The 22,788-nt window shown below is 41.0% G+C and overlaps 3 protein-coding genes across 6 annotated transcripts in view; 2 read left to right on the plus strand and 1 right to left on the minus strand.

Moving 5' to 3' along the window:
- smad2 (SMAD family member 2) overlaps positions 1-6,602 on the minus strand; it is a 28,986-nt gene extending 22,384 nt beyond the window's left edge. For all 4 annotated transcript variants that reach the window (XR_007451669.1, XM_049603646.1, XM_049603645.1 and 1 more), the window contains exons 1-2: positions 6,457-6,602; positions 2,509-3,017 (exon numbers count right to left, since the gene is read on the minus strand). Coding sequence is in view for 3 of the 4 variants with exons in the window: in XM_049603646.1 (XP_049459603.1) it covers positions 2,509-2,765 (257 nt within the window). In the remaining variant the exon portion in view is untranslated. The remainder of the gene's footprint in view (positions 1-2,508; positions 3,018-6,456) is intronic.
- A 7,068-nt stretch (positions 6,603-13,670) lies between these two features.
- si:dkey-175m17.6 (N-acetyllactosaminide beta-1,3-N-acetylglucosaminyltransferase 2) lies at positions 13,671-16,794 on the plus strand. Its single transcript, XM_049603647.1, has one exon. It carries the CDS (start codon positions 13,671-13,673, stop codon positions 15,012-15,014), a length of 1,344 nt encoding a protein of 447 aa, XP_049459604.1. The 3' UTR covers positions 15,015-16,794.
- Positions 16,795-19,570: 2,776 nt separating this feature from the next.
- LOC125905592 (heat shock protein 30-like) lies at positions 19,571-20,294 on the plus strand. The gene has a single exon (XM_049603664.1). The coding sequence runs from the start codon at positions 19,609-19,611 to the stop codon at positions 20,236-20,238; it is 630 nt and encodes a 209-aa protein (XP_049459621.1). The 5' UTR covers positions 19,571-19,608; the 3' UTR covers positions 20,239-20,294.
- The last annotated feature ends 2,494 nt before the right edge of the window (positions 20,295-22,788 follow it).

Consider the following 22,788-nt stretch of genomic DNA (forward strand, 5'->3'; position numbering starts at 1 on the left):
AACACCCTACGATGAAGATGCATCCTTGATTACGATGGTTCTGCTCAAACTGGTGGAAAGGCTGGCTGGTTTGCTAAACAGCACCAAGGTTCCAAGAATCCTGATCTAGTTCAAGAACCAGAGCTCATTTGTTGGAAAAGGGGTATGAGTGAGTTGCTCCACTGAACTGCCCAGCCCTGAGCCAGCACCGATGTTCACACTGGGTCAATTTAATTACTTTGATATTAAGACATATAAGGCAGGAAGTAGCTTCAAGGTGTGAATCTACACAGCATGCATTAAAGCTGCTGCAGAGTGATTAGATCTGCCTGACCTCAGCCGGCAATCTATACAGAGTGCACTGCTGAGAAACCATCCACCCACCAGGAGCATTAACATCTGATAATACTACAGTCACAGAGGATGAATGTTTTCATGATAAAGGAAAAGCAAATATGTGCAGTACATTAGCAGCACCTCTGCTAACCCTGAATCTGCCATGTTTATTTTTCTCGCCAGCTCTCCAGCTTCTCACCCGCTTCATAAAGCGTGGGCAAAATGATGTCAATACAATGCTGTAAATGCAAATACACTTTCTGACGGTTACCAGATTTACCTTGTACACAATGTAGGTGGTATTCATGAAGTTTGATTCGGACGTTTGTTCCTTTCTGTCTCTGAGGGGCGGACTGGCATTCAGGGTTCAGAAACTATTTATTAAAGAAAAAGCTGCCCTGTTGAAGTGTCTTTGAACGAGACACTAAATCCCCATCAGCTCCAGGTGAGCTCCAGCTGTTAAAGCTAATTTCTCCACTGGGTAAATTCTATTACTGACACTTTATAATCAAAGAAAACTAAGCAAGAAGGAAAGACGAGAGAGGGTAGTTTACATAAAAAAATTTGAGAAGCAAAGCTCATAAAATCTGCAGAGAGCAGCACAGTTATCTCCTCTCTCTGCTGACCCTCGCTGGATTGATTGACAATAATCACATGCTCCTCGTGGAGCTCCCCTGACTTTGCCACCTTTGTCACGATAAGGTTTCACCTGGTCTGGTGACTCGGCTCATGTACCTTGTCATGCGACACAGGAGAAATCTATACTGACAGACACATGACCTGTAAGCATTCAGCTTGAGTATCAGTACTGGCAGGTTTGGGTACGCAGAGGTGCTTTCAGAAAGAAAACACACCCAGTTTACTTACTTACTAAGTTTACTTTCAAGGCTCTGTGAAAAGAAATATGAAGATATGCAGTTCAAGGTGCTCCATTTTCAGAGAGTATGTAGAGATGTACAGATATAATTGCGGCTTTGAACCTTCTCCAGAACCTTCACAAAGAATCTGAGGTGATAAAACGACACTCTTCATAATAAATCAATTCTTCACAGCTCCACAGCGCTTGATGCAGTAATACTTTGTCTCATTATCTCCATCTTAGACTTACATTTTTGTGTTGTAACAGTGCACAACCTCTTCAACCTCCATAACAGTCTGTATAACTGAGGAGGATGGTGTGTGCTCCAGTGCTAAGAACAAATATATAACTCCATCAGAAACCCAACTTGCCTTGTTGTTAAATATTTTCTTTACTAAACCGTACACCTGCCTAACAAATGAACAATTTCCTGTTCTCTGTAGATTTGATCTCCAACTAGAAGTGCACCAGCCAAGCTGATTCAGGCACCAAGTAGTTCAACTGTGGCGGTAAAAGCGGAGTAAAGATCTAACCACATTCACACTGCAAATGTGGGCCATCAGTTAGACGCACCTGCATCAGAAACAAGCTCCATCCTGCGTTTTTCTCTCTGTTGTAGATGCTTTTTTATGCCAACGAACATTTTTGATCAAAACCATCACAGTATCTACACAAACCTCATTTGCAGAATGAGTGATACTGATATTGAGGCAAGACTGAAGTTTCGTTGCCACGAAGGAGCACGGCGGAGGTGCACTCAGAGCCTGTCACACTCCCAGCGACTCAAAACAGAGCACGCCGTCAATGGCCTTGCGCAAAACACAAATGCACAGACACATCCTATGCGTACCGATGCTCACAAAGTTTACGAAGCCCGGTTGGCATCATGTGTCAGACATGTGCTTCCTCTGATCCGGTTTCACTTCTGCTGCCTCGCTAACCTGTGGCACAGCGAAATGAGGAAGCAGACCCACTGTTGCACAACAGAGACTTTTCTTTTCTGCAAGACTGTGGTCGCCTGGCATACTTTCATGTGTGTTAGCATACCTCGCTCTGATGATCTGTATTGGTGTTATTGTGGTATACCAGTGCACAGGGACTAGGGAAGTGTGATTTTTGTGAACGTGAGCATAAATTGAAGTGTGAAATGTCAAGTTTTTTGGATAATCAATTGAAAATGTGGCACATTTGATGCTTGGAGATTCTTTAGAAAGTCTGTCTTGGTTATATCCATATGTTTGTATGCGCACTATGACCACAACCATGTGCATTCATATATAAGATGGAGCCAAACAGAGATAGAGTTACAGCATGTGTGTGTGTCCTCATCTCACCTGGGTATAGTGACACACTTTGTGTTGCTGTTCTGCGTGCTGATGGCTTTCTCCAGCTCATCCAGCTGCCCGGTCTTCTTCAGCTTCTTCACCAAGCTCTTCACGGCCTTCTCGCACCACTTCTCCTCCTGTCCTCCCCCGTTCTGCTCACCCACTCCTCCGATGCCTCCTCCGGCTCCTCCGCTCCCCGCTGGAGTCTTCTTCCATCCCAGGAGACGCTTCACTACAGGGGGAGTGAAGGGAAGGATGGAGGACATGGTGGTTTGTGTATGTAACGTGTGTGTTTGTGAATCCTAAGTGTGTTTTGATGCCCCTCTTAATCTGGTGTAAAGGGAAAAGGGGAGAGGGGGAAAAGGGTGATACAGGTGATATGTTGTTGTCTGAATTCCTACTGGAGATTTTGAACTATATATTCAGAATATATGTGTGTATTTTTTAATTAATATCTAGTCAGTCTTGGGAAACATCAGATGGAAATTAGGGAGCGAGAGGAGTTCATCCGAGAAAACCTGAGAACAAGAGAAAGCACACATCAACACCTGCAAACACACAAGTTCAGAAGATGAAACTGCATATCATATTTTTCTGAAATGACGACATCAGTTATACCCACACATTCAGATTCATGAACAGCTTTTTTGCCAAGACCCAAATCTATCAAAGCCCCCCTGCTGCTCACTCTCCCACCATGTACAGTACTGTGTGCATCAGCCAGACTCACAGTCGTAGCACTACACTTCCTGCATACCGTTCTGAAGCATTAACTCATTCTGTTTCATATTCAGCGTTAGTTTCTCTGTAGGTCAACCCCCCATAAATATACTCTGCTGCTGGTGCACTTGCACAGTACTACAGCTACGTTCTGAAGCTGTACAATTAATCAAAATATTATCAAAATTGCAGTATGGCCAATTGCATGCATATGGCTATTTGCACAAACAGGTCGCCATCTTGCTGAACCACCTGAACTCATTTACAACCTTAAACACAGAGATCTATTTTTAGGGGTGTGTTTATTGATACTTGGCAATCCTTGCTTACATACTGCACGTCCTACCAGAATTTGGACACATATTAAACATTATAGATGGCATGTAAAGATACACTGTATACACAGGGCCAGGCAACATTTCAATATCTTGATTAGAGCCACAACGCCCGAAAGAAAACTAATCACCAACTATTTTGCTAAACAATTAATTCTTTCAGTCAATTTTCAAGCAAAAATGTCAAACATTTGCTGTTTCCAGCTTTTTAAATGTGACAATTTGCTGCTTTTCTTTGTCATTTATTGTAGTAAATAAAGAGTTTGGGGGTTTTGGACTGCTGATTTGACAGAAGAAGCAAACTGGAGACGTCACTTTGGGCTCTGGGAAATTTTTATGAGTATATTTCACTTCTTTTTTTACAGACTAATGATTAATCTTGAAAACAATCAGCAGATTAGTTGATAATGAACATAATCAATAGTTGCAGTCCTAGTCGTGATATGAGACTATATATCGTCTTAGAGTTTTGATATCGTAGTATCAAAAGTGTCGTCTTTTCCAGGTTTTGAACGCTGTATTACAGTAAATTATTGTAATGTTTTTGACTCAACAGACTGTTCTAGCTGCTTGATTATGTAACTTTACTCACTTAGTCATAATGTAAACTTACTGATGATCAAATTGTATCCGCGGCTGCTCTTTTAATTATTCCCAATGTAGCTACAAAAACCTTTGGGGATGCTTCTTTTAGCTGCTATGCCCCAAAAATACAGATCACCCCGTCTTTAAATATTAGACTTGCTGGCTCAGTGGACAGTTTTAAACAACAACTCAAACGTATCTTTTTAATATAGCCTGTAACTAACAGCTTTCTGTTTTAATATTCTTAATATGTTTGTATGTATGTATTTTTTATTACTTGATTAATTATTGATTGATACATTTGTTTATTCTTCTCCTGTCTCCTTGAACGAGTGTTGTGTAATTAGATTTTTTGCTGTTTGTCTCTGCCGTCTAATTGTAAAGCACTTTGGGCTGCATTCTGTGCATGAAGGGTGCTATATGAGTTCATTTATTTATTCATTCATTGTGCCAACAATCACTCCCACAATACTGTTGTAATATGGACATCTGATTATCTTCATATTGCCTGGTCCTACATGTCATAAAGACCAGCACTGAACTGATACAGCTACATTTCTGAAAACTTAAGTGATGATTTTACAAAACACATTTTTTAAATAGTTGTTACGTGGGACAGATGTATATAAAACACATCATCAAGCAGCATTTCTCCACATATACCAGACTGTCAGGTTACACGTCAGTTACTTAACCTCACAGACGCTGTTCATACAGCTGTAGGTCGACACAAATCATTCGAAAACTTTCTCAATTTTACTCCAAATGTCAGAGAGTGTGGATGATCCTGTGTCACATAATCTGGTTTGTTTTCTATATTTACTCAACCTTTAAAATCTCACTGAACACAAAAGGAATTTCTAATCATGTTCACATACTGTTTAACAGAGAACGGAGGAATTTGTGTATGAGGTAACAACCCCATGTCAATATCTGCACTAATCCCGTGCTAATCCCATAATAAACCTATCCTTATATCGAAACCAGTGTTCACCCTCTAATACTACAGATTAAGAGTGTCACACTGTGTTAGAGCCCGGTCAAGAGCAGGTGAGCAATTCACTGATTTGAAATGAATACCGGACGGGCAAAGATGAATTCAACAGTCACAACACACAGGAAACAGCCAATTATGAGCACTGACATGATTTTATCTTATATTATAACTATTGTTTTATTGTCAAGATCCATTTTCCAGGGAGTTACAAATCTTTTTTCTATGAGTCCAGTCCTCTCAAAACAGTCACATTTGTCGTGTGTTGATAAGTGCAGCAGATCACTGATCAGCTAGACTTAAATAAATACAGATAACACCACTCAGCGATGCAGATTTCTCTTTTTAGCTGTCTGGGAGGAAGGGATAACTGTCCTTAGCATGGTACTCTGAAAGTCCAAGCTCCTTCTAAGAATTAATTTCACAGGCTTAACCCTTGGACTGCTTCCTATTAGTGCACCAGTATGTATGGCTTGCAGAGCGAGCCCTGAAAATAATTAACTACAATCTTGCAGTTGCTTGATGTTGTCTAAACATGCAGGCATGTTGTGCATTAAGGCCAGGATATAGCTTTGATGCCAGAATAAGAGAAAAACACAACCTGGGAGTGAAATGTTTCAGGTTTGTCACCTTGATTGGGGTCAATGGAAAGTGATTATTTGGCAAAATGAAGCTTGGCTTGAGTGTAAGATTGTGGGTGTTCATTTTGACACACAAAGGAGGAGGAATAAACTCTTTAACCTTAGCTGAGGTGGGAGGCTTTCAAACTGGACACAAAGTCTACTGCAAGGAACAATAAGCACAAACGTGTTGTGCTCACAATGTAAACGTCTAGCCGAAATGCTGACCGTAGCGATCAGGGCCTTGTGGGCAACATAAGCAACGTTATTCTGTCTGCAGCGGCTCATTTTGTTTTTTAGGAGAAACTGTCTGTTTGGGTTTCTTCTTCTTCTTCTTCTTCTTCTCCGACACCGTCCACATAACACACACACGAAGAAGAATAAGCTAACGCTACTAACGTCGATTCAGACTCAACAACCAGTGTGTGTAGACTTTGTCAAACCACAAAAAGCGACTTCATATCACCCCTGGGTGTCATTTGCTGTGTCAGCCACACGCACAGTGAAAATATTCGGGTTTCTTTTGTCTCGAAATGACTGATAGCCCCCCTCCTCTCTCCTCCTCCCCTCGCCTCCTAAAAAAGAGTCCGAAAAAATCCGCTAGCAAGCTTGCTACTTTGTGTCACACAGACAAATAAACAGGTCTGTTGCATGTTTTGTCGCGTACAAATCAAACCCGTTTCTGGGTTTAAAACACACTTACCCGACGAGGAGGTGAACGGGCGCCGAACGGTCACTTGGGTATCTGTCAGCAGAGCCTGCTTGTTCATTTTAAAACGCATCCAGAGACACTTTAAACTGTATTTTCCACCTCCGAGCCGCCGGGATGATGGCCCCTCATTCAAAGCTCAACCTAACATGTATCGCTTCACGCTACATGAGCGGCAGAGCGAGGCGGCCACGCCCCGCCTCCTCTCGCTTTCCATTGGCTGATTCCCGGGATTCAGGAGATAACCTGTTGCCAGACGGGCGTTCTATTGGCTGGAGGTTGTGTCAATCATTTGTTGTTACGTACGAAGGTAAAGCGGTGATGTTTATCAGTGGGAACCTTGATTGTCCTTTTACAATGGCAGAAAAACTCACCCTCACTTATTTTATTTCAGTCTATGCCCTCACCATATGAATAGAATAGAATAGAATAGAAAAGAATAGAATACAAAGACACATCTCACAGATAGAAAAAAACTAGATATCTTTTCAACGGTTTCCTTTTAAAAAAAAATATCCTCTATTTCTATTTAGCAATATTTCATTTATTTGTTTTATTTTCATTTGATGGATTTTTATTTTTATTTTATTTTCTATATGTATTTATAATTTTTAAAATTTTATTTATTTATTTATTTTTGTCTTACTGTTGTAATTTTCTAGTCTTGCAGTACCTTATCTATACTTGTCTGTGTTTGTGTCCTTTGAATTTTGTTATGTGAAGCACTCTGGGCTGCATGTTTGTATGACAGGTGTGATATAAATAAAGTTAAGTTGAGTTGAAGATGAAAAAATAAAGGTCATTATAAGGGACTGTACATTATTTATCAGAGGAGGGGGTGACTGGGATGTAACTTCCTTTTTTTTTTTTTTCTTGACCCTCCCCGAAGTAAATGCAAATCCTGTTCAAAACTAATGTATTGAAGGACCACTGGACATTTAAAAATTCGACAATGATTTGTTTTTACAGTTTCTGCTCATGGTGAATAATGTGATTATGGTGATTTGCCTTTCAAACCCTTCGCCAGGATTCAGCATTCAGAGGGTATTTAACCCGTCAAAAACCCTTTAAAAGTGGACCTCCCACAGGAGATTGTTGTTTGCATGATCCTGTTCAAAGTACATTTAAAATAAGAACCATGCTAGCTAGAGCATTCTTTTTGTAGCAGCAGGAAGCAAATGCTCCTGTCAACCTCATCATGTCCTGATCATTGCATCATGACCTTACGTGACCTTACCTTACATGCTGTGCAAATGTGGTATTTCGGCATAAATATGCCGGGGTTTTCATATAATGGCTGTGGGAGATTGATGTTTCCATAATCCTGTGTGTATATCGATCTAAAATAGAAACTGTAATAAACAAGCACTCATTCGTTTTGCAGCAGAAAGCTAAGGCTTCTGTCTTCCCCATCATTACATCATGACCTTACGTTACCTTACCTTACATGCCATGCACATTGCTGCGGGAGATTGCTATTTCCATATACATATATATATATATATATATGTATATATATATATATCTGTCTAAAATAAAATCATAATATATAGAGCATTCATTCGTTTTGCAGAAGAAAGCTAAGGCATTTGTCTTCCCCATCATCATACCATGACCTTATGTTACCTTGCCTCAGGTGCAGTGCAGACGTAGTATTTTGCTGTGAATAGCTGGAATTTCCCCATAATCACCACAGGAGATCATTGTTTGCATAATCCTATATATATACAGTACAGGCCAAAAGTTTGGACACACCTTCTCATTCAATGCGTTTTCTTTATTTTCATGACTATTTACATTGTAGATTCTCACTGAAGGCATCAAAACTATGAATGAACACATGTGGAGTTATGTACTTAACAAAAAAAGGTGAAATAACTGAAAACATGTTTTATATTCTAGTTTCTTCAAAATAGCCACCCTTTGCTCTGATTACTGCTTTGCACACTCTTGGCATTCTCTCCATGAGCTTCAAGAGGTAGTCACCTGAAATGGTTTTCCAACAGTCTTGAAGGAGTTCCCAGAGGTGTTTAGCACTTGTTGGCCCCTTTGCCTTCACTCTGCGGTCCAGCTCACCCCAAACCATCTCCATTGGGTTCAGGTCCGGTGACTGTGGAGGCCAGGTCATCTGCCACAGCACTCCATCACTCTCCTTCTTGGTCAAATAGCCCTTACACAGCCTGGAGGTGTGTTTGGGGTCATTGTCCTGTTGAAAAATAAATGATCGTCCAACTAAACGCAAACCGGATGGGATGGCATGTCGCTGCAGGATGCTGTGGTAGCCATGCTGGTTCAGTGTGCCTTCAATTTTGAATAAATCCCCAACAGTGTCACCAGCAAAACACCCCACACCATCACACCTCCTCCTCCATGCTTCACAGTGGGAACCAGGCATGTGGAATCCATCCGTTCACCTTTTCTGCGTCTCACAAAGACACGGCGGTTGGAACCAAAGATCTCAAATTTGGACTCATCAGACCAAAGCACAGATTTCCACTGGTCTAATGTCCATTCCTTGTGTTTCTTGGCCCAAACAAATCTCTTCTGCTTGTTGCCTCTCCTTAGCAGTGGTTTCCTAGCAGCTATTTGACCATGAAGGCCTGATTCGCGCAGTCTCCTCTTAACAGTTGTTCTGGAGATGGGTCTGCTGCTAGAACTCTGTGTGGCATTCATCTGGTCTCTGATCTGAGCTGCTGTTAACTTGCGATTTCTGAGGCTGGTGACTCGGACGAACTTATCCTCAGAAGCAGAGGTGACTCTTGGTCTTCCTTTCCTGGGTCAGTCCTCATGTGTGCCAGTTTCGTTGTAGCGCTTGATGGTTTTTGCGACTCCACTTGGGGACACATTTAAAGTTTTTGCAATTTTCCGGACTGACTGACCTTCATTTCTTAAAGTAATGATGGCCACTCATTTTTCTTTAGTTAGCTGATTGGTTCTTGCCATAATATGAATTTTAACAGTTGTCCAATAGGGCTGTCGGCTGTGTATTAACCTGACTTCTGCACAACACAACTGATGGTCCCAACCCCATTGATAAAGCAAGAAATTCCACTAATTAACCCTGATAAGGCACATCTGTGAAGTGGAAACCATTTCAGGTGACTACCTCTTGAAGCTCATGGAGAGAATGCCAAGAGTGTGCAAAGCAGTAATCAGAGCAAAGGGTGGCTATTTTGAAGAAACTAGAATATAAAACATGTTTTCAGTTATTTCACCTTTTTTTGTTAAGTACATAACTCCACATGTGTTCATTCATAGTTTTGATGCCTTCAGTGAGAATCTACAATGTAAATAGTCATGAAAATAAAGAAAACTCATTGAATGAGAAGGTGTGTCCAAACTTTTGGCCTGTACTGTATATATCAAAACTAAAACTATAACAGCTAGAGCATTCATTCTAAGGATTCTGTCTATAATGTCACTATGCGACGTTAGATGTGGCACCAGGGGATGAATCCATCACAATGCTTTTGTTCTCTGCTTATAAAAAGGGTATAATTCCAAAACTAAAGAATGTACATAGTTCAAATAACTTAAAAATATAAATGTTAAAAATATATATGTTTGTGCTTTTACATTTAGAAATCTTTTGGATCAGTGTGTTTATATTTTGTAACATCCAATGAAAACACAAGTCACATTTATATTTAATGACCCAATTTCACTACTTAATTATTATGTTTTGTTTTTTATTTTTCTATTCATTGACTCACTTAACCTTTTAGCTTAGGTTGTACAGATTTTAAGGATATGAAGCAGTAAAGATTGGCCTACTCCAAGAAATGACATCATGATAATCAAAAATACCAATGTTCAAAGGGTTGAAATAAGTACAAAATGAAACCATTTAAAGTCTCCTCTAAACCAAATAAAAACTCAAGTCCCTCCCCAGTGCTTCAAAAATATTTGACATGCCTCACCTGTTTTGCACCACCCTTTCCCCCCTTCATAAATAACGAACAGTCCCTAAACTCTATTATACCAGGTCAGTGATGTCATTAATTTATTCCCCTTCTTATATTCCTTCATTCAAACCTGCAGGCAAATGTAGGCTATAAAAGAACACTGATTGTTTTCTAAATGCAGAGTATGGATTACCTGGTTCACTAAGTACTTTTTCGTGTTTGTATAAGTAATGAAATGTTAATCCATTATTATGACAACTGATGTCCAGCAGGCTGCGGTCGGGTTATCCTCTCATACATCATTTGGCCACATGCAAATACACAGACTGCAGCGCACCTGCATGCAAATCAAAGTCTATCTGTGTGCAGAAATTATTGCCTGGCGAGGCTGCTTCCCGATCTCAAATCAGTCCGTGCCAGCAGCACAGATAGGCCTACATTAACCCTATGTGTATTTTCTACATCTTACACCGTGGCCTTAAGGAGCCACAGTGGCGCATGCTCTGTGCGCGCAGCCACCTGGGACCTGTTGCTCAGATGCGGCGGTGCTGCGGTGAGAGGACGCCTTTAGGTTGAGAGGATGCTTGGGTTTATCCGTCAGCGTTATGGATGTAAATGATGCGCTGCAGACCCGCCACGTTACGACCAGCCTATAACCAAGCCGGATGAAACACTACAACAGAAGGTGGACACCTCAAATCATTGTGATCTCAGTCCGCTTTAACAAGGAAGGCAGTGCACACACTTGTAAGTACATTTATGCTTTGCCTGTCATTAGAGTTGTAAGTATATTGCCATCACTATCCATTAATTATGACACGTTTATGCTGGAGACTTTAGGCTTGTAGGAGTCAATATTTTGGATTTGGGGTTAGGTCATCTGTAAAATTCATGGTGCTGTTGCTAAAAAGAAAAGAAGCAAACAGGTAAGCAGCAGTAAAGCTAATTTAAGAATAATGTAGCAGTGTTTACTCAACTTTTAAAAGCTGAAGAAAGAAGGAGTTAATCCATTATATTGCATATACATGTTCCACACCAGTCTACAGAGGCTTTCAGCAGGTAGGCACAGGATGATGCTTTGACTGTGTAGACAAGAAGAGATAATTACCCTCACTGGACCATCACCAAGGAGACAGAAACTCCAAAGGGCTGCCTACAGTGTTGGTTGTAAAAATCTCTCAGGTGCACCCAAAGCATCATTTAAATCTGTGTTGGTTTTAATGTTTTCTCTGTTGTAATTTTTTAACTTTCTTTTTAATTTTGAAATGCAGTGTTAACACGTCCTTTGTCAATGCCGATCAATGTATAGTCAGTGAGAGAAAGAAAACGTGCAAAAATAAATAAGTAAATAAAACCAATACATAAAAGAAAATTATGGAAAAAAATAAAAATAAAAAGACATACACCCATGTATAAAATAATATAAATAATATTCTATTTCTGTCCATTTCCAAAGGATGGCTATAAAAAGCAGGGTAACAACTATATTTATTGCTTTTTATTGGCGTTTTCAAAGTTAGATAAACCAGACAGTAGTGTAAAAGTGAAAACAGAATATCTGGTACAAAAATATATAAAAAAATATTCAACAAGTTAAAAAATCAAAAAGGTGATTTGTATAGAAAAAGACACAAGTTTGCAAAATATAATATTTACGAATAAAACATATCGTCCTATTTATGGTTTTATTTAAAGCAATAAAAAGTAAATGAATAGATACATAGTTGTAGATTTTTTTTTTCAATTTTTGTTAAGAATAAAATAAAATTAACAACAAAACAAAAGTGGTCTATAAAAGGCTTCTTAAAGTGGTCTATAAAGGGTTGCCAGATCTGGTAGAATTTGGAAAGAATTGGGCAGGGGCCTGTGTTTGCTTCCAATTTAATAATATCAATCCATGTGCTAGTATGTTTACAAATAACATTGTATTATTTGGGGAGCTGGTTCACACAAGATCAGAACCTTAATACCAAAAAGTGCGGTCAGTGGTTCAGGATCCAGAGGGCAACCCAGGACGTCTGACAGTGACTGAAAAATATTTGGCTAGTGGGGCTGGTGATTGCCCACAGCGGTCGCACACTGGACTAATACGTGGGTACATATTACAGAGCAAATCTATGCAATATTTTAAATTGCAAAAGTCCATGTCTAGCACAAACTAGACGAAGAATGCACGAGTAGTTGGGCTTTTGTCCATGACTCTTCTGAAATAGCAACCCCCAAATCATTTTTAATCTAAACACAAAAGTGCATTATATCCTCCTGAGACCCTGTGTCCTCATCAATGGACGTCACATTTTTGGGTAGTCTCGCTCACCCTACCTTTCTCAAGAAAAGAAAGGTCTGGCTGGGCCGACTCTCACTTTGAGATTGGAGGAAAAAACGCCCCAGCTGCTTGTATTTCTTTCAACCAATCACAGTCGTCCTGGGCGGTGCCACAGCAACGGTGTGCTAGCAAAAATATTGCTGGGGGGAAACAGGTTTTGGTGTAACACGCCCACAAAAATATCGCCTACAGGACGCGAACCATGACAGAAAAATGGCTACATCCCCGCAAGATCAAACACCGCAAAAGTTAGTAAAGGACGTGTTGAAAACTGCAACCGGAGGTGGTAGGGCGGGACTTCAGAGGATGGCTCATTCCGCCCAATGAGAGGCTGATCTATGCAGCGAACTTCTGCCCACTCAGACTACATTTTGGGTTTATTGACCTTATACTTCATTCTACTTAACTCAGACCTGTTGTCCTCATTCATGGACACTTTTTGTGCCATCTAGTGGTAGTAAGAGCACAATACACTAATCCATGTAAAAACAAGATGGCAGCCATCTCTGCCAAGTCTGTCTGCAGCCGATCCCGACACAGAAGTGGACAAGGTCCAAAACCTGATCACATCTAATGGTTGAAACTTGTTTATTTATGATTGATAATGTTTGTAGTTTTATATGTCAACAAATTTGACCAATGTTAGCAACAGGAACAAGCTGTTAATTCAAACGAGTAGCAAGTACTCATTTGAAGTCATTAAGACTTCATTATCGTCTCGTTTGAGGACATTGGGATTTTATTATCATTAACAATGTTTAGGTTTTTATACTAATCACGTCCTACTGATCCCAAACAAAAGTTCAGGTCTCAGGAGGATAAATAACAGAGGTGCCTCCTTTCATGGTAATTAGGGAAGGTTACGTACCTGTAAATATCTGAAACAATGAGCATGTGTCATGTCAACTTTAGTGCATGACTGCTGAAGTCTCATTTTCATGTGTGCAGGTGTGTGTCTGATTTGTACGCTACCGGCGATGGGCAGATGCTGCAAATGCAACGGGAGACTTCTGTGCATGTGCCTGCTGCCTTGCATGATGACCGGCCACCTTCTGATCTACGTCATGGTGTCCATATTCGTCACCATCTCCTACAGCCCTCCGAAAATAACCATCCACTATATTGCCACTGGGATTTCTGCTAACTCCTCCGCAATGGCCTCTCACCCACTTGGCCCCTTCTGGAACCTCCGTCTGGAGGACAGTGCACTGTGGAACCAGCTGCAGCACGCGTGGGACCGTCAGCACAACCCGATACTGCGAGGAAACACGACCGGGATCCCAAGGAAGCCAAAAGCAAAGGTTTCAACAGAAATGGAAGATGAGTGCCTCTCTGACTGCATGTCACACAAGTGTTCAGTCCCTCATGTGCAGGATTTAAACAGCTTCCCAGAACAAATGAGAGCGTTTATATTGTCGATGCACTGCAGGGAGTATCCTCTGCTTATCAACCAACCTGGTATGTGTAGGAGGAATAACAGCAGCATGGTTCTGGATTCTCCCATGCTCCTCATGGCTATCAAATCTCAAGTGGGGAACTTTGAAAACAGGCAGGCCATCCGTGAAACATGGGGACGCAGTGGTCTGGTGAAGGGGGAGTCAAATAAGAAAGGCCGATTAGTACGCACTGTGTTTCTGCTTGGAAGGCAGGACTCAAGCACCGGTCCTCACCCAGACCTCAAAAACCTCCTGGAGCTCGAGAACCAGAAGTACGGGGATATCTTACAGTGGGATTTCAGAGACTCTTTTTTTAACTTGACCCTAAAGGACCTTTTGTTCTGGCACTGGCTCCAGCAGTACTGCCCCACCGCCATCTTCATCTTCAAAGGGGACGATGATGTCTTTGTCCGAACAGGTGCCCTTCTGGATTACCTGCACAAGCAATGGGATGAACACATGCTGTGGAAAGCCTATACCAATGAAACCGACATGGATTTGTTCGTTGGGGATGTAATCAATAACGCAATGCCAAACCGGGAGCCATCCACTAAATACTACATACCAGAACGTTTCTACAAAGGTGCGTACCCACCGTATGCTGGTGGAGGTGGGGTGGTGTATTCTGGCTCACTTGCATTACGACTGAAAGAGGTGTCCAAGAGGGTGCGCCTCTTCCCAATAGACGATGTATACCTGGGCATGTGCATGCACAGACTCGGGCTCTCTCCACGCCATCACCCGGGTTTTTTAACGTTCGATCTCCCGGAGACAGACAGGGGCAATCCCTGTGCTTACAGATCAGTCCTGCTTGTTCACAGGCGGAGTCCCAAGGAGATGCTGACACTATGGAAGCAGCTCCAGAATCTGCCAGGTCAATGCTGAGGCTCATTTGCCTGCCAAATGGGATTCATTAAGTGCTGGATGAATGCTGCCACCACACTCATTTGGAAAACCTACACACTGTGACTGCAAGTAGACATTACCCTACAAAAGTCACATGCAATGTACCTTTCCCCCAAAGAGTTACGTAACACTGAGGAGGAGACTGATCTACCTCAAAGAGTGCTTTTATTTAAGTGATGTGACACAGTAAGGGTCCCTACATGCTACTTGTTACAGTCAATACAGTCATGTATTTACCCTTAAAAGTTATATTTTACTACCTAATAAAGAACATTTAGCACCTTACATATTGTTTCATAATGCTTGATGATTATATTTTGGATAGACACTCATCAGCCATTTTATTAGGTACACCTGTTCAAATGTTTGTTGACACAAATACCTAGTCAGCCAATCATGTGGCAGCAGCTCAATGCATTTAGACATGTAGACATGATCAAGATGACCTGCTGAAGTTCAAACCGAGCAAAAGAACAGGAAAGAAAGGTGATTTATGGTCACACACTGGGATTTTCACCACAACCATCTCTAGGGTTTACAGAGGATGGTCCAACAAAGAGAAAATATCCAGTGAGCCAAAATGCCTTGTTGATGCCAGAGGTCAGAGGAGAATGGCCAGACTGGTTCAAGATGATAGAAAGGCAACAGGAAGTCAAATAAGCACTGGTTCCAACCAAGGTGTGCAGAAGACCATCTCTGAAGCAACAACACCTTGTCCAACCTTGAAGCAGATGGGCTACAGCAGCAGAAGACCACACCAGGTGCCACTCCTGTCAGCTAACAACAGGAAACTGAGGCTACAGTTCACACAGGCTCACCAAAACTGGACAATAGAAGATTGGAAAAACCACATTCAGATGGAAGCATGGATCCATCCTGCCTTGTATCAACGCTTCAGGCTGCTGCTGCTGGTGTAATGGTGTGGGGGAGATTTTCTTAGTACCAACTGAGCATGGTTTAAACACCACAGCCTACCTGAGTATTGTTGCTGAGCGTGTCCATCCCTTTATGACCACAGTGTACCCATCTTCTGATGGCTACTTCCAGCAGGATAACGCACCATGTCACAAAGCTCACATCATCTCAAACATAACAATGAGTTTACTGTACTCCAATGGCCTCCACAGTCACCAGATCTCAGTCCAATAGAGCACCTTTGTGTGTGATGTCATCATGTCAGTATGGACCAGAATCTCTGAGGAATGTTTCCAGCACCTTGTTGAATCTATGACACCAAGGATTAAGACAGTTCTGAGGACAAAAGGGGTCCAACCTGGAACTAGCAAGGTGTACCTAATAAAGTGGCTGGTGAGTGGGTGTGTGACATGTTCACTGATGAGCATACATTTATTTATTTTGTCTTGTTTTCTCATGTTTTGTTGATGTTCCAACTAAAATAAGGTTTCAAAATGTCTCACATCCACATTGCCCAATATTTAAAATGCAACTTATATTTTTTTAATTTCAGTAATAATTTAGAGCGATGCATGTCTTTGACAGTGGTTATTATTTAGCCAAGCAGGATACAATTTTTAGAGGAATTATGATATTTTGGAACAATAAGTTAATTACAGCCGCTACAAGGAACTTTTTTTTTTTTAAAAGATATTTTTGAGGCATTTTTAGCCTTTAATGGATAGGACACACACATGTGAAAGGGGAAGAGAGAGAGGGAGTGACATGCAGCAAAGGGCCACAGGCTGGAGTTGAACCCAGGCCGCTGCGGCAACAGCCTTGAACATGGGGCGCCTGCTCTACCACTAAGCCACCGACACCCCGTTACAAGGAACTTTTAACTGGATATGCAAAAGTCTCTCGTTTCTGCTGATGTCTGTGCGTGACCTACAAATTAGACCATCAGTGTGAAGATAAGCTATTTCTATATAGTGTATATCCATACCTTTAGGAAACTGTGTCCGGGTCCGCCCCAGGTCGCTTCCAGGACGAAACGATTTACGGCACTCAGAAGGCACACTTCATCTTACCTAGCTGCTTACATTTATAGTGACCCTTATAAATAGTCGCTATTCCTCCTCCTCGACCTGACGTCCACGGGGAGTTAAAATAGCAGCAATCATCGGGTAAAAGTTCTGTGAAAGCACTGGACTCACCAACAGTCAGCCACGTCTCAGTCACACAGAGAAAATCCAATCCTTGGGAAGTCAGGAAATCCTTCAGGATAAACGTTTTGTTCGCTAGTGATCTAGCATTTACCAGCCCAATCCTGGCAGGAGCCAGCAGGTCCACGGCGTTAGCTGTCCGGGGAGCCACACACAGAGTGTCACCAAAATCACCTCAAAATGAAAGTTCCTTGTAGGGGCTACAAGGAACTTTCATTTTGAGGTGATTTTGGCGACCCTGTGGACAAAAGTGGTAGTGTTTTGCCGGAATGAGGCCTACATTTCCCATGAGCTCTAACGCGTATTGTCGTAAAGACGCTTACCTGGCTCGCGCATGTGTTTGTTTTGGGGATGAATGAAACAACTAGATTGCTAGCGAACAAAACGTTTATCCTAAAGGATTTACTGACTTCCCGAGGATTGGATTTTCTCTGTGTGACTGAGACGTGGCTGACTGTTGATGAGTCCAGTGCTTTCACAGAACTTTTACCCGATGATTGCTGCTATTTTAACTCCCCGCGGACGTCTGGTCGAGGAGGAGGAATAGCGACTATTTATAAGAGTCACTATAAATGTAAGCAGCTAGGTAAGATGAAGTGTGCCGTCTGAGTGCCGTAAATCGTTTCGTCCTGGAAGCGACCTGGGGCGGACCCGGACACAGTTTCCTAAAGGTATGGATATACACTATATAGAAATAGCTTATCTTCACACCGATGGTCTCATTTGTAGGTCACGCACAGACATCAGCAGAAACGAGAGACTTTTGCATATCCAGTTAAAAGTTCCTTGTAGCGGCTTTAAAAAACGTTGTCTTTAAATTGGAAGGGATGGGAGTGTTATTAGAGATGAACACAGCCAACAGTAATGCTATTTGTTGCTGATGGTATTTCAACAAAACTGTATGTTGTTTGAAGGTGAATAAATGTTTCTTAAAGCATTTTTTTTATTGAACACCCTTTTTTAAGGTCTAAAATTAGACACGCATATCCATTGATGAATTTAAGGGCATCATAAAGAATGTGGTGATAGAAACGTGTTTGTTTTTCTTGAGAGGCCGCTGTGTTTGAATAGTTTATGTGTTAGTTTAATGTTTCATTGTGGATTTATGTATTAAATTTGATGTGTTTTGATTGACTGCTTCCTGGTGAAATAAAGGTAAATAAATGTGTTTATTTAATTTAATTTAAATGTTTTTTTTATTTTATTTGACATTATTTTATATCATTTATTTATTTTTATTTTTTTAAAGATATTTTTGGGGCATTTTGCCTTTAATTGATAGGATAGTGAAGTGTGAAAGGGGGAGAGAGAGAGCGCGAGACATGCAGCAAAGCAAACATACAGCCTTGTACATGGGGCGTCTGCTCTATCCACTAAGCCACCGACGCCCCATTATGTATTTATTTTTAATTTCAATTCTATTTTGGTTACAACATGATGTAAAAACATTTGATGGTGTGATTTTCCATAACTACAAAATATTTTTGTTAATTTGGCTATAAAGAGGCTGTACAATTTTGGTTTGTCACCATTAATATGTTCATTTTATTTACCAGAAATAAAAGAAAATCATGACAAGAATATATTTAGCATCTGTTGTGGCCTGAAAAACATGCCATAAAAAAAGGAAACTATGACAACTGCCTTAATTTACCCCACTGGAAGATAAAGAAGACGACATGGAAATGTAACCCCAGGAGACGACTCTCCACCAGGGAGAATTAAAGCTGTTGCAGAAAAACACCAACGAAAAGAGAAGAAAGATGAAACACTGAGTGTGATTGAGTATGCACTGAACTATTCAGCAACACTCTTCTCTTTATTACATTAAAGTCTGTTCTTGTCTGGTCTGTGTCATTGATTTTGGTGCTAATATGCAGACAGTGGCTTCAGAGTAATGTGGTTGCAGAAGGAGATAAGTCCATCTAAGAACTATAGCAGGAAGATGACTGAGCTGCTAATGAGGAAATGGATATATGAAGCAAAAGTGGGTAAAATCTAAATGTAATTATAATTTAATTCAACCAAAAACTGCAAGCTTAGTATGAAGCACTATTCCTACTAGCAGCAGTAATGCTATTTGTTTTATACCTGTACAAACAGATCAAACAAAACCAAATCTGGAAATGTGAGATCCCATTGGAGCTGTGTTTATGAGAAATGCAGTTTGGACAAAAGAAAAGACCTAAATCTGATGACATGAGCTTTAGTGACATCTAGTGTTGAAGTCCAGCAAATGCAGGAAAGTTCCTGAAAACACAGGAATGATCTGGTGACATCACCAACCCTGAGTAACAGCTCCCCTCAGTGGAGACATGTGGCAAAGACAGGAAAGTTCCTGAAGACTCTGGAGCTCCTCCAGTGAGAATATAAAAGCTGGGACAGTCCCACTGCTGAGACAGAAAGCAACACACACTTAAGCAAGAGGACTCAACACTGAACACACACTGAGGATGCTGTGCTCTCATGGACTCCACTCTGCCCTCAGTCCAGTCATGGACATGTACTGGCCTGTACGCATTCTGAGGTCAGAGGTCAAACCTCTGCTCCGCCAGCAGGATGTACTGCAGAGAAACCTACAGGAGCTCCGCAGCTGGCTGGAGCTGATGGACAAACTTCAACACAAGATCCAAGAGCAGACAGAGCCTTTCCAAGCCAACATGGCCATGCAGCCACTCTCCTGCCAGCTGGAGGAAGAGGGAGAGCACTTCGGCCTGACCCTGGACGTTCGAGGCTTTTCCCCAGAGGAGCTGTCTGTCAGACAGGAGGGCAGGAAGCTGAGAGTCAGCGGGAAGACAGAGAAGAAGCAGGAGGACGGGAAAGGCTCCTACTCTTACAGACTCCAGGAGTTCAGACAGGAGATTGATCTGCCCCAAGGATCCAACCCTGAAGCCGTCACCTGCTGCCTGGCTCCAGACGGGAAGCTCCACATCCAGGCAGCCAAAGCTCCATGTGTTCAGGAGGCTGAGAGAGAGCTGACTATCAAGAGGAGCTCGGAGGAGGAAACACAGCAGAGTGTGTGTTCACACACTGAAGACAGCAGCACACAGGGCACACCTGGAAACATGGACTCACCTGCATGATTCATTCATTTCATGATGACATATGTGCTGTTGTGTTTTTATAACTGAGTATAATAAATAAATGCATTTAAACTGAAATTATGGTCGTGAAGTGTATATTTTTTTATAGCTTCTTTTTATAGCTGTTTGACACACATGTTATAACACATAAAATATACTGCTAATTTTTGTGCTTATTTGTTGTTGAATAGGAGAGGAAACAGAATAAAACCAATTTTCAACAATTCAAACTATAGACTTAATAATAACTTCATCTGTCTATGACTGATTTTACCAGTATTTGATGAGTGTTGGCTAACTGTGTAATTTATCTACAGCTTTTAACTGGATAGAGCCAGGGTTAGCGAGTTAGCTTGCTAACTAGGTTGGCTATGCTAGCATTTTTCTGTTTCAAATTCCTACAATTAAACAATATCTTCTATAACATTGAACAAAAACCCTATACGCTAAGGTTAGTGAGTTAGCTTGCTAACTAGGGAGATTATGCTACAAGTAAACCTGCCGATAGACTAGAAAATTAGCAAGCTAGCTTGCCAACTAGGCAGGCTACTGCAATGAGCAAGCTTGCTAATAGGCTGAAATATTGTTTATTAAGAGTAAAGATAATGTCATTTTGCAGTTGCAAAGACTTGAGAAGGACACATAGTGTGTTCAAAACTATCTTTATCCTGTATAATTTGTTTGATCCAGGGACATAATTGCCATGTCAACCCTAAATAGATTAGTTGAAGTTAATCCAGGACCATGCACCGCTATGTTGATGTCAGCATTAACAAATCATCCAGACTCAGCATGGTGATGATGATGATGATGATGATGATGACGGTATCGGATAAACCTAGGCAAATCTATCCAGGATCAACATGGAAAAATACGTTAATTGCAGGAATTTACAACTGAAAAATGCTATTACCTTTACTCTTTGTCTGTGAACAGTTTACTTGCTAGCATAGCCTACCTAGTTAGCAAGCTAACTTGCTAATATTTTAGCCTATTAGCAAGCTAAATTGCTAATTTTAGCAAGCTTACTTGTTAATATTGTAGCCTATTAGCAAGCTAACTTGTTAATATTGTAGCCTATTAGCAAGCTAACTCAATATTCTAGTGTATTAGCAAGCTAACTTATTAATATTGTAGCCAATTAGCAAGCTTACTTGTTAATATTGTAGTCTATTAGCAAGCTAACTTGTTAATATTTTAGCCTATTAGCAAGCTAACTTGTTAATATTGTAGCCTATTAGCAACTTAATATTGTAGCCTATTAGCAAGCTAACTTGTTAATATTGTAGCCTATTAGCAAGCTAACTTAATATTGTAGCCTATTAGCAAGCTAACTCAATAGTCTAGCATATTAGCAAGCTAAATTATTAATATTGTAGCCAATTAGCAAGCTAACTTGTTAATATTGTAGCCTATTAGTAAGTAAGTAAGTAAATTTTATTTATATAGCACTTCTCAGAGAGGACTCACAAAGTGCTTCACAAGATAAAATACAAAAAATACAGTAACATAAACAATGCAAAATACACAAAAACAAATAAAAAGTAAAGTGCAGCGAAATACAGAGATGATACAATGGACAATTAATGGAACGCATGCCTAAACAGATGTGTTTTTAACTGCTTTTTAAAAATGTCCACGGAAGAGGCCGCTCTCAGCTCATGAGGTAGTGCATTCCACCATTTTGGTGCAACAGCCTTAAAGGCTCTATCACCTTTCGTCTTTGTGTGAGGGACAGTAAGTAGGTGGCCTTCAGCGGACCGCAGTGACCTGACAGGACAGTGAAAGGACACCAGATCCGTCAAGTATGCAGGTGCTTGACCATGGAGGGCTCTGTAAGTGATGGTTAGAATCTTGTGCTGGATTCTGAAATTAACAGGGAGCCAGTGCAGGGATGCCAGGACTGGAGTGATGTGAGTGAACTTATGAGATCTGGACAGAAGCCTGGCGGCAGCATTCTGGGCTAGTTGGAGGTGGTCTAATGAAGTTTTATTGAGACAGGTGAAAAGAGAATTACAGTAATCCAGACATGAGGAAATAAAAGCATGGATGATCATTTCTAGCTCGGAATAAGTTAACATGGATCTGAGTTTGGAAATGTTTTTGAGGTGGAAAAAGCAGGAGCGAGTGACAGTTTTGATGTGGTCATCGAAGAGCATGGCCTGATCAAATGTGACCCCAAGGTTTCTCAACTTGGGGCGCACATTTGCACTGAGGGAACCTAAGCAGCTGGCCACTTTAAATGCTGAGGCTGAGGCATCAGGTGCAATAATTAAAATCTCAGTTTTAGCTGCGTTCAACTGAAGGGAGTTAGAAGTCATCCAGTCCTTAATTACATTCATACAATCGTACAGTGAGTCAATTCCATCAGTCCTATCAGGGTTAAAAGAAAAATATAACTGGAGGTCATCTGCATACATATGGTATGAGATACCTTCAAAATTGCTGATGACATCTCTGAGAGGGAGCATGTATAGCGTAAAGAGGATAAGCCCAAGCACTGAACCTTGGGGCACCCCGCAAGAAAGGGGGGCAAACTCTGATTAGCAA

This window comes from Epinephelus fuscoguttatus, linkage group LG18, assembly GCF_011397635.1.
Source record: "Epinephelus fuscoguttatus linkage group LG18, E.fuscoguttatus.final_Chr_v1".
NCBI lineage: Eukaryota > Metazoa > Chordata > Actinopteri > Perciformes > Serranidae > Epinephelus > Epinephelus fuscoguttatus.